Source organism: Filicampus tigris, chromosome 13 (genome assembly GCF_054856515.1).
Source record: "Filicampus tigris isolate MCC_2025a chromosome 13, RoL_Ftig_1.0, whole genome shotgun sequence".
NCBI classification, from domain to species: domain Eukaryota; kingdom Metazoa; phylum Chordata; class Actinopteri; order Syngnathiformes; family Syngnathidae; genus Filicampus; species Filicampus tigris.
Genome location: NC_141229.1, coordinates 871,921 through 884,806, shown reverse-complemented (window position 1 = coordinate 884,806; position 12,886 = coordinate 871,921). Strand labels below are relative to the sequence as shown.

The 12,886-nt window shown below is 43.9% G+C and overlaps 1 protein-coding gene across 1 annotated transcript; it reads left to right on the top strand.

The window, feature by feature from the left end:
- Positions 1–7,648: 7,648 nt before the first annotated feature.
- Positions 7,649–10,426, top strand: LOC147137022 (G protein-coupled receptor 151). Its single transcript, XM_086049715.1, has one exon. It carries the CDS (start codon positions 8,123–8,125, stop codon positions 9,287–9,289), a length of 1,167 nt encoding a protein of 388 aa, XP_085905841.1. The 5' UTR covers positions 7,649–8,122; the 3' UTR covers positions 9,290–10,426.
- Positions 10,427–12,886: the final 2,460 nt, after the last annotated feature.

The following is a 12,886-nucleotide window of genomic DNA, read 5'->3' as shown; positions in this document are numbered from 1 at the left end:
ATGCTGGCTTCATCATTTTCACTAGCACGTCGGGCTAAATCGCTTGACAAACACGCAGCTTCTTAACATTGTTAGTATTGTTAGCGAGTGACTTTTTTTTCACACTCCAATCCAGACGTGCTGCTAGCCGTCACGGTCAACTGTGGCCCTCCCGGGGATTAGCGGGGCCACCGTTTGCTCTCCGGGGACCCGCGTGACCTTCAACCTAACCCTGTGCAGCGACCCGCGGTCAAAGAGACACACTGTCAATACACTAGCGCCACGTTAGCGTGAGCTAACTCTAGCGTTTGGTCACGTTCCACCTCGGCTCTTATTTACAATTGTGGCTAGTCCAAGTATCAAATCTGCATCTTAACGGACCTTTTTTGTTGGGATCAAGAAAAATGGACTAGGAGTAACCTAGTATATTTTACAAGAAACACTTAATTTTAGGAGAGTGGGATTGTTGTTTAGAGAGGCCCCGATACACGCAGTCATAATCGTTTTTTCTAATAGTAAAATAAAAATGACATGCAATTATGTTACTTGGCTAATGATTTTTTGTGACAACAATTTTGTAGATTTTCCAAGAAAATCACAACCTCATGTGAATAAAGGCATACTGTTAGTCAAATAGCATAGTTGCCTATGTCCTATTTGAAGATCTTCTAAAAACACGGAAAAAAAGAACACAAATTTTGGTAGGTTACAGTAAGGTAAAAATGGCATAGGCAATTATGCTACGAGACCGTTCTTTTTTTTTTTTTGTGACAAAAAGTTTCATTTTTATGTTTTTGCCCCCCAAAAATAATCTTAGTAAAGCAAGGTTATATTTTTGGTCAAAAAAACTATTTTAGGAGAATAAAATGTCACTTTCTTGGGAAGTATTACTAACTTCGCTTTTAGAGCCCAAATGTTAGTTGAAAATACAGCTATATTTTCTAGTAAAAATGTTTGCGTGTGTGTTTGTGTGTGTAACTTTGACATACATGCGCACGCACACACATACACTCACAAACTGATTAAAGTCTTATTGCACACAATAAGAAGTCAAATGTTTTTGATTTATGGGCTTTCAGCAGCGCAAGAAAAGATGTTTATTTTATTCCCGCGCACACACACACACACACACACGCACACACTGGAATATAATCTACGTGTGCATCAGGCCGTGTGCATAATGAAAACGTTATCTTGATGCTGGCCCGAGGCTGACGCTCCCGCCCAGAAAAACAGGAGCTAGCAAGCGGCCACTTGACGTCACGTGACCGGTGGGAAAAAATAAAATCGTAAAAAAATCTCCCGGGAATGTGGCGGCACGGCCAAAGCCCGGAATGGGAACAATAAGCGCAATTGTCAAGCCATTAAAATAAAGGCAAGCTTTGAGCAGATAAGAGGCGCGCGGCCTTGCCTCCATCTATTTAACATTCATTGGATTGAATAATCCCGCTTTATTATCGTCAATAGTCTGCATATTTACCCTCAATATGCTAATTTATGCTAGCTGCCAGCGCCGTGCGGCTTAATAAGTTTTTTTTTCCCCGTACCTGCTCCAACTTTTCCCCCCTTTATTGTTTTTTTTGTGGAGCCCCGCGGCCCCGCCAGTTACATTTCAATCAAGAGCGTCATTGGAAAGTCATTACGGCAAACTAGGCGCCGGTAATTGGGGCGGCGTTCTGCATAGTGGCGCCCCCGCAGGCCGAGGGGCCAAATGACGGCACAGGGGCTTATCTCGCTGACTTTTTAAAAGGGCAAATAATAGACAATTTATCCTTCATCTGCTCGGGGAAATAAGAACCGAGTTCAATGTCGGAGGGAAGCAAACAATACGTGAGCGACTTGCGACGCGCATGCCAGTGACACAACCCGCCCCCGCCCCCCCAATAAAAAAAATAGACATCCACCAACAAACAGCCCCTACTTCCTCACAATATCAAAGGACAAGAGGGTAATGCAAGGTGGAAATGTCAACACTTCAATAAAAATACATTTGTAATTTTACCAGAAAAAAGAACAAGAACAAAAATGGGAGAAAACTATCTTTACAAAATTAAGAGAATTTTGTTTTTTGGAAAGTTGTATTCTTCCGCAACTTTTTCAAGAAAATAATGGAAATTTAGGAGGACAATGTAAAATATTTTTCAAGAAAAAAAATGCTAAAAATGACTCTACATCGTTTTTTGGGGGGGAGGGTACAACACCTTTAACAGATTTTTTTTTTGTTTTTTGTTTTAATTGTAACCATACACATTTTAAATTGTACTTTTGGGAGAAAAACATCAGACATTTGAGTGAATAGTCAATGTTTTTCATGAAAAAATAAAAAAAAATGTAATTTAACAAATAAAGTCGTTTTGTTTTATTTAAAATCTGAAACTGATGCGATTTTTTGTCTTTTTTTATAAAAAAAACATCTGTAATGTAGGAGAATAAAGTCAGATTAAAAAAAATAGAATCTACTGATATTTCATTTTTCGGCGGAAAAATATGTTCTTCGCTAGAGTATTTTTTGTTTAATTTTCGTATTTGAGAAAAACATCTGAAACGGAGACGATTCAAGTCAATTTTTGTTGTTGTTGAGAAAAAAGTCATAATCATCTGAGATCACATACTACATTTTGGGGGCACGGGGTAAAAATGTCGTATTTACCGGACTTTTGTTTATTTAGTTTTTTAATTGTAATCTTTTGCTCTTTTTCATAAAAATTTCTAGCAAGTAGTGTATTGTGTATATTCGCCGTGTGTCTCTAGCAAACCACTAGATGGCATTGAAAACAACCCTTTCGAGTCTCAGGTAGTTTTTACGTACTAAAGTTAGCATGCTACGCCACAGTGGGTGACAGAACTTTTGTGATATGTGACGTAATGATAATCGTAAGAACAACGTACGCAAATGACAACGTCGGACGACGTCTGCGATTGCGGCTAATCTTTGAAATGACGCCGAGCTCTCGCCTCGTGGTCGCCGACCTCTCTAAACGCGGTGAGGGTCGAGGTGGCCGCCGGCTGCCATTCGCCATCGGGATTAAAGGCACCGCGGAGACGTCGCGACCCGCTTGGCATTCAGGAGGCGAGCCGGCGCGTTTTGTTTGCCTTGGGATCAATCGATAAGGCGCGTTGACAAATAAGCTGGACAACGAATGCGCGTGGACGGACGCCTTTGAGTTTGACACCGTGACATCTTCGATGCCTTTGGCGTTGACTCCCGCTTGTGTTTCCGCCGCCGTAGACACTACATTAGGTACGGCATGTTGACACATGTCCATTTTATTTCCTAACTACTACAAAACACAACCGCAATACAGTGGACCAGGGTCAAGATAGGGACTGCCAATAATTGACGTCCATTACAAATTTGGGGAAAATCAACCTATCTCATTGAACTAACAATGTAAAATATACTCTATATTTGTAAAATAATAGCCAATTACTATATTTATTTGAACCGGTTAATGCCATTTTTGCTCATCGGCACATCAGGGCTGTGAGATGTGAGCGTTTGTTTAGAATGTAGTTGACGGAGCATTAAACATTCTGTTTTCTTCACAATTATTTTGTCGCATTTATCCACACTTTGCCTGGTGGTCAAATAGCTCAATAAATCTTGCGCCAAATGTCGGCGCTTGTGATGCATATTCAGAGCAACAACAACAAAAAAAGTTTGTTTTAACGTTGAAAGAATTACAAAAAGTAATTTAAAATGTAAAATTTTGTTTCAAAAGTCACGGAGAGCCGCAGGTTCTACAGTTTTAACATACAATCATAACTAGAGCTGCAATTCACGGTTATTCTAATAATCGATTAATCTGTCGATTTATTTTGTTGATTTAATCAATGCATTCTCTACATTTAACATGATTTGGTGATTTTCGTGACTTTTTTATCACGAAAAAGATTGTTTTTTTTCTAAATTCATTACTTTTAACTCGCAAGATTTTGGCTTTGTTCTGAAAAACACTGTTTTTCATAAATTAATTACTTTTTACTCGCAAGATTTTGGCTTTGTTCTGAAAAACACAATAAATGTTGCCAAAAACAAAAGAAAATTAAATAATAAAAAAAATTATGTAGTTATTACAATTTCTTAAAATGCATGAGTAAAAAAAAAAAAAGTGACATGGAATTTTTTTAAACTTTAAATTTTCCTGATGCTATTTTTTTTTGCATTCGTCAATTCCGCCCCCTACAGGCGTACCATACTCTGCATTCAGATACGCTTGATCTGTTTTGCATACAGTCATAAAGAGATTTAATCATCTGCTGTCCTCTAGTGGTCTTGTCATGTTATCACTCCTCAGCAAGGAAATTGAGTTCCTGTGTGTATTTTGAAAATGTTTTTTTTTTTTTTAAATCAGGATGAAATATCAAAAACATTGTGTAATTTAATAAATCAAAATGTCATAAATATATATTTTAAAAATGATACAATCAAATATTACAACTATATTTGTCATATTTCAAAATAGTTTTAATTGGCATAAAACGTAAATAAGTTTTGACTATATTAAACATTAACATTATACATGTAAAAAGCCAAAATACCGAATTACCATTGTAATGTTTTATTGTATTTTTAATAAATAAAAGTGGAAAAAATATAAACCTTTATTGTTATAAAATGCAAAAAAAAGTTAAAACAAAGCAAACAAGCAAAACAAATTGTATGATACAAAATACAACCCTTTTGGAATGTTTAAATAAAATGTGGAATATAAAACAAAAGCAACGTTTCATGCTATAGTTACAATATAATACAAGACAACTAAGTATATTCTACGGTTATGATGAGATTTGTTTTTTGAATAAAGCCTAAGCCATTTATGAAATGTGATTTCGTTTCAAAGAAGACGCATAACTCGATACATTTTTTTTCCCTCAAAGACTTAGAAGAAAAAAATGACAGGCATTATGTACTGAATGTATAATGCCTATCATCCAAATTACTGACAGTTTCTCCTCTCTGCCACTTGAAGGCGCTGTTGATCGGAATTGCGGTTGGTGTCACCGGCTCCGTTTGGAACTGCACCAAGCCACCTCAATATTGGACAGCCAATCAGCCTTTGATTGAGCAAGACTTTCTCGAGTAGACATTGAGAACTAGTCCCTTTTTGCTGCAGCGTCCCCTTTAGTCTCGGACTCGCTTCACAATTGACGCACGACTTCAGCATGTTCAAATTAGCTGGCAGCAGCGTTTTCGTTTGTTTAGTTTTGATGAAAAAGTCCAAAGCCCCCTAAGCACACGCGCCCCACGTCGCTCCCTCCAACAGGGTGCCATCAATTATTTGCTGTTTTGCAGGCGGGAGGGGAGCTTGCCCTTTCGCTAAAGGCGCCCGCTCATTTAGATCTTTGCGTGTTGCCTGACAGGAAAAAAAAAAAAAAAAAAACGAGACAATGATGGAAATCACGAGCTCGTCACACATGCATTCATTTTCAAATACAAACCCATCCTCTCTAAATTTGGCTGTCGTGGTTGAGGCGACCATCACGCAGCGGTACTTGCGCTTCGGCACCCGTCGCATGTTTGCGGATTTTTTTCAATATTTTTCAAATATTTTTGGTGGGTTTTAAGCGATCCCCAACCAATTCTAACCCCTTTAACTGTGGAAATGGTTTTGAAGAAATTCGGGGGGTTTCCAAAAATTGTTCTAAATTGCCCCAATGCATTTCAATGGGCGTCATGAAATCATCTGTGTTTTTTCGCTAGCGGGCCTTCGCTGTATTGTTGTTGCCGTTCACACTCGCACCGAAAAAAAAAAAAAATCAACAGCAAAAGGTGTGTGTGTTGATTCGACCACTGTGAAAAAATTGGGGTGCTCATCCCATTCACTGGAAAATGTGTGGGTATTGCACACTTACATTGGGAATAAATAAGCATGAGAATTGAGTCCAGCGCGGGAAAAGTGTTGGTGCCAAAGTCAGCCATATTTTTGGGAATATATTGAATGTTGCCTTTCATAGTCATAAAGAGCTTTTGTGTTTAAAAAAAACAACAACAAAAAAACATGCTTGAATGTCCCCACGGTATCGAAAGTACTTAGTGCACTTCTCCGTCTGGACGTCCAAAGGCAACATTACGACTTTATTTCATGTTTGTGTGTGTGTCCCACATTTGCGGTCTTGTTGTTCAGCCTGCGGAAGGGCGGGAGTGAGTGGGCGAAGGGGGGAGGAGGCGAGGGAACAAGGAGGCGAGGGAACAAGGAGGCGAGGGAACAAGGAGGCGAGGAAACAAGGAGGCGGGGAGCAATGGCGGAGCTAGGATTTATTTTCCAAAACGTGGCTGTTCAACCCTTTCAGCTGGAAGAACATGCATGTTTGTTGAACCTTTTCCAAGTGTAGTAGGTGTTGAACTCTCTGACTGGGAAACGTTTGGGTGTTGAACTCTGCTCGGGACAAGTGTTGGTGTTGAACTTGTTCACCTGGAAAAATATGGCTGTTGAAGCTTTTCAAAATGTAGGTGTTGAACTCTTTGACTGGGAAAAGTTTGGGTGTTGAACCTCTTTCCAAGTGTGGGTGTTGAACTGTGACTGGGAAAAATTTGGGTGTTGAAGCTTTTGAAATGTGGGTGTTGAAACTGTTCCCTCTGGAAAATGATGGCTGTTGAACATTTTTCCTAGATGGGTGTATAACTCGGACTGGAAAGAGTTTGGGTGTTGTACCTGTTCACGTGGAAAAATAGTTGTTGAACTTTTTCAAAATGTTCGTGTTGCACCCTGTCAGTGGTAATAGTGTTGGTGTCCCTAAACTAGCCCATGTTTCTTCCCTTTGACTAGTAAAGATTTGTGTATTGAACCTTTTCAAAACATGGGTTTAGAACCCATTGACAGCGAATAGTGTGCAACCCTTTGTCTGGGAAAAGTGTGGGTGTTGCAAGCTTTTTTTCCTCTTCTTTTTCTCTTCCAATGAACTTCAAGTGCTGGCAGCTAATGCGGGTGTGGTGGGTCACACCCCGCCCCAGGCACCTTCACCTCCGCACTCGCCTTGCCCTCCTCCTCCATCACGCCACCGAAGCTCCCGACGCGGTCGCCTAGCAACCGGGCCTCTCCATCGAGGTGACAGCTTTTGAGTGGGCGCCCCCTCACCTCTCCGCGCCGTCCCGGCGCACCCGCGCGCTCACCCCAGATGCTCTTCGACAAACACCTCGCCGTGTGCGGTCGGTAACCGTGGCAACGGCCCTTCTGACAGCTGCTCCATACGCGACCTTGACGATGACGCTTGGAAGACTGCGAATATCTCCAGCGAAACGTCGCAGTTGAGCGTCTGCGGCTTTGAGTTGACCCCTCAACTCAATTAAGCAGCTTATTTCAACTCAAATAATCAAACGGAAGAACAGCAAGAACGCAAGTGCAGGAATTTCAGCCTGTTGACATTTTCATTGAACCCTGATGAACGGGTATTCCACAAACACGCAAATCCCGGTGAAAAAGTTCAACACCCACGCTTTTGACAGTAAAAAGGTTCAAGACCCACACTTTTAAAGGTGAAAAGGTTTCACTTTTCCCAGTGAAAGTCTTCAACACCCGCATTTTTGCCAGTGAAAGCTTTTAACACCCACACTTTTTCCTGCAGGTTGAAGGCTTCCACACCCACTTGTACCTGAGTAAAAGCCGTTAACACCCACAATTATCCCACTGAAAGTGCAGCCCCATTTTTTTCCGGTTCAAGGGTTCAACGCCCGCACTTTGCCCAGTTCATTTACACACACGTTTCTTGGTGTTGGGATCAGCAGCCATACTGTTCCTCGTTAAAGGATCGGATGCAACCCGCATTTCCCAAGGATGCATTGCATTCAACACCGGCCCTTTCAGTGCCGGGATTCATTTCCCACGCAACGAATTAGATGAACATCCACACTTTTGCCACTTGCTGCATGACTATGTGTGTTGCGCCACCACATGTGTTTATCGCGATTATGTTGCCGAATGAACGTTGCGCGACGTCACGGCTCGCCCGCCCACCACTAATGACGCACGCGCTCACCGTGCAGCACGCAACGGGCGTCACGCTGCGGCGCGCGCTCCCATTGGCGCCATGACGTCGACGCCGCCGAAATGGCAGCGCCGTAAATAGTGCAAGTTGTCCCGCCTCGCCTCAGACGCGCGCTCGCTGCACCCGCTCGGCGTCCCCCTCCCAACGTTCGCAAGAAATGGATTCCGATCCGAACGGGACTTGGGTGGATTTCGCGGGAGGCGTCCAGCTCCTCGACGGCGACGACGTGCGGACGGCCGTGCCGGCGTTGCTGGCCGGCGTGTGCGTTTCGGGCGCCGCGGGCAACCTCCTGGTGCTGCTGGTCTTGGCGCGCGACTTCCGCGCGGCTCGAGGCTCCGAGGCCAAGGCTCTGCTCGCCTCGGTGGCCACCGCGGACGCGCTGCTCCTGGTCCTGTGCGCCCCCGTGCGCGCACTCGCCGCCTACAAGCAAGCCTGGGTGCTCGGCCGCTTCGCGTGCGTCACCGCCGACTGGTTCCAGCACTCGTGCCTGGTAGCCAAGACGCTCCTCCTGGCGGTCAGCACCCGGGCCAAACACACGCCCGAGGCCGGCGCCGTCGCCGGCGGGGGGGCCTCGCATCGCGGCTGGATCCTCTGGGCCGTGGCGTCGGTGTGGCTGCTGTCCATGATGTTGCCCATCCCGCAGATGCTGTTCGCCGCATTGCAGCCGCGCGGCGCGCACCGCGTCGTGTGCGTGTCCCAGATGCCGGCGTGCGCGTCGCACTTCATGGCCGTCTTCTACAAGATGTACCCCACGGCCGCCTACGTGGCCCCGGTGCTCTTCACCGTGGCCTACTACACCAAGAGCCTCCACCGGGCGCTCAATTACGCGCCGAGCCCGCGCCGCCAGAGCAAGGTGACGCTGGTGCTGCTGTGTCTGAGCAGCACGCTGGGGCTCATGCTGCTGCCCGAGTGGGGCACCTTCACCTGGGTCCGGCTGGGCTACCACAAGCCCCCCGCGGGCGTGCTCCTGTGCGCGCAGGTGCTGGTGTACGCTTGCAGCGCGCTCTCGCCGGTGCTGCTCGCCGCCATGTACGACGACGTGCGCCGCGGCCTGCTGGCCATCTGCACGGCGGCCGCCTGCCGCGCCCCCAAGGCGACCGAGGGCAACGGAGCCGAGCTGGGCGGGGGCCGGGGCCGGGGCGGGGGCGGCGCCGGGGCCGGGGCCGGGGCCGGGGCCGGGGCCGGGGACGGGGACGCGGGCGCAGGGCCAGACGCGGAGAAGACCTTCCCCGACGTGGAGCACTTTTGGACGGGGCGGAGGAACACGCAGGTGGAGGAGGAGCAGGACCCCATCCCATGGGAGAAAGAAGAGAAAATGCTCTAATGTGATCGTTGCGCTTTGAAGATGTCCGCATGCTTTGAATGGACAGCAATTCGGGTCCACATCAGGGATGTACAAGCCACGAAGAGGGGGGCACTTCACGTTGTTGACAAAACTTGGCCGGACCGACAAAAAAAAATTGCTTTCTTGTCACGTTCGCTAGAACATTTTATATGTATTTTATCATGTGACATATTTTTTCTCATTTAAAAAAAGGTGGACCCAATTGCAACCAATAGTTGAAAAATTGGATTCCATGAAAACGTTCTAGAAATATACTGTGAATTTGTGGACTGTTCGCCTTAATTAAAAAATATTGCAGTCAATATACATTGCACAAAAAGTGCACCTGATCGTAAGGAACAGTCATCACTTTGACTGTAATTCTATTCATTTGAATTAAAAAAAATTCTCCAATATCATGTCACAGCCAACATTTTATTTGTATGTCATTTGACAAAAAAAGTTTAATCTTGTTTTTAAAAATCGGTTTCTTCTTTCAAAACGGATTGGATTTTGGATGCCCCAGTTGTACAAAAGTTGAAATGTGTGCAACCCTCAGCCGACTAAAAGGCTCAATGCGGATGAAAAACAAAACATGATCAACTATATGGACTCAGTCATCTCATCTAAATCCACTGTAACCCGAGATGAGATCACCTTTTAATCAGATAAACACACAATCCAATTTTTTTTCAGATATCGAAAATATCACATCTCTTCATTGCATTCGCCGCTAATCTCGCGGGTCAAAATCCGTCCGTGGCGATGACATGGCGAGAGCGAGGCAGCTGTAGCTCGAAAGAAAATCTCAATGTGTGCTTTTTTTTAATACATTTTTTTTTAACTATTAACAAGCAACTTTTACACCGTAGTTGTAGTCTTGATGTCGTAGTTTGTGTGTCTATTCCTGCCAATCAGAATGTAACATATACTTTCATTGTTATCTATCTTATTATTCTTATAATGACATTTTCAAAAATCTTTTTCATGCTGCAAAATGTGCTCCGAGTTGTTTTGAGTTATGCTTGTAATGTTTAGGTTCCTAGGGCCGGTTTCATGCTGGAATATGATGCGACTACTTGTCCCTTGGTAAAACTTGTTGAATGAAAAGATGCTAATAAAAAGAACCAAAACGTTTTTGAGTCATTATATGTGTTGGGTTATTATTTGTACTCATGGGACCACATTTGGTATCTTCAACTAAATGCTAAATTATTTGGCTAGTTGACATGGCAAACCCCTTAAAACTGACCAAAAAATATGACAGTCCAAGTGTTTCATTTACTACCATATTTGGTAACTTGAATTCTATGCTGGCGAATTTGGCTCGTTGACACGTGGTAAAACAGGTAACCAACCATATGAAAAAGAGGCTAACCCCGGTGTTTGGTTTGCCACGCGTGTTGGGTCAACTTGTAGTCGGGGTCATATTTCGCAATTTCAGGTATAGGATGGAATTTCTGGCTAATTTGACACATGGTAAACCCCTTGAAAGTGTTGGTTTCACTCACAGCCAAGGAACCATATTTGCTAAAAGTGAGTGTTTGCATCCTTGACGCATGGTAAAAATGTTCATATTTTGACATGTGCTACAGAATCATATTTGCTAACGGAAGCTCAGTTCAAAGCAGACTATTTGGTTGGTGGACACGTGGTAAAAAGTGAATGCAAGCAACGAGGATTTGACAACTTTCTGGAAACGTGCAGTTACATGAAAGTATTTTTGGAGAGAAAACACAAACAAACGAGGATTGGACATGTCCTGGTATGATTCCATGTGCTGCCTAAACTCTCAGGCGGGAAACCCCTTTTGGTAACTCAAATTTCATACTGCAGCATTTGGCAAGTTGACACACGGTAGAACTCTGATGCAAAATACACTTCCATTTACGGAAACATGTTTTGACAGTACATTCGTTAGGTTAACTCATAGTCATGGAACCATGTTAGTACTATGCTGGAGTATTTGGCTACTTGACACATGGTGAATCTCTCAAAATGAGTATTTGACAAGCCTTCTTAAAGGGTGTAAAAATGGGTCAGCATGGCGTCTTCTCGCCGCTAACCTTTCTTGGGCTGTGAAAGGGAGGGGAAAAAAAGAGCTTTTAGTGGCCTTGCGTGTTTGGCAGCCAAGTGTTGAGCCCCGCGGCTGCGACGCGCCGGCTTTGACATTTTCTTAGTCTCGAGTGAAACGAAAGGTTACAGGTGGAGGAGGAAGGCGGAATTTATGACTTCCCCCCCCAAAAAATCCTCCTGAAAAGCTCTTGACCGCGATTGTGTGGCGGCACATCATTTATTCATTGACAGTATGGACGGTTGCCGCGAGCGTCTGCCCTCGGGGTCGCTACCTCCTCACTTTATCATCCTCTCGAGTTTTACACTCCACACATGCTACGCTCGATCATCAGCCGTTTGGTAGTTGTTGTTGTTATTCTTCCGGCTTTACCCCTCAGGTGACGTGGTTAAAAAAAATTTGTTGTCTGTATGAACAAAAGAATGCTTTTGCAAGTCTTTGAGTCATAACACTTGCTGGGTTACCTCGCGTGCAGGGAACCATATTTGGCCACTTCAGTTTTATGCTTCAGCGTTTAGCTATTTGACACACGGTAAACCTTAAGAGTGGAAAATTGTACTTTACAAATATTGAAGTCTGGGTTAACTCGCTGACAGGGGACCATATTTGTTTCCTATTTCTTCTGGGGCAGGTCAAGGCTCACGCTAGCTAAGCTAATGTATAGCTCAGTACGCTACTAAGCTACAATGCCGCGTCCCTTCCGCTTGACTTGCTAATAAAGCGACGCTGGCATGAATCAAAACGTGCCCTTGAGGGGCAGGTCCCACTAAGCTAAGCTACGGCGTATTCCATCTTTACATTAGCCGCTGAGTTGCTTTTCGGTGCCGTCTCTCAGTTGGCGGATTCTGGAGTATTAGCATTAGCGGCGTGTCGTCATTTTCCGGCTGAAGGGCAGAGTTGGGGAAGAAAAGATTACAAAAGTAAAGAAAAGTGGTATTTGTTTTTCTTGACCCTCTCCACAGAAAGAACATTTTTTGTCGGAACGTTACAAAATTCAAATGTTATCTTTCAAGAAACACGTTAGAGTCTTTACGGGAATCACAGGAAAAACTTGAAAAATGTCAGTCTTACAAAAATTATAGAAATTCTCACAACTATCTAAAAATATATCCTAACTTTCCATCAAAACGTCTAAGATGAACAAAATTCTATTTTGAAGAGAAAGATGTATAACAAAAAAGTCAGAATTAGTAGATTCTGATTAACATTGTGTTTGCGGAATATGAATGAAGCAGCAAATCCTCCCCCGTTTTTGTCCATCTCAGGGGGCGGCCATGTTGCTGCTGGCTGTCCACTGAAAATTACATCACACACCCTCACGGCTCAGACAACAACCGATCACGGCTCAGCTTGCGAATGTCACATGACCAAACTCAGTGAACAGATTCCCCTTTGAGAAAAGTTTTTGTTGATAAAGAGAGAGAGAGAGAGAGAGAGAACTGTATTAATCCTAAAAAGAACAAAATGTTTTTTTTTTTCCAGTCAGTTTTCATAATGTCATGTGACTTTTTTTTAGGTGGAGG

Bases quoted from the DNA above. Each gene is read 5' to 3' on its own strand.
- LOC147137022 (XM_086049715.1), top strand. From the start codon at position 8,123: ATGGATTCCGATCCGAACGGGACTTGGGTGGATTTCGCGGGAGGCGTC.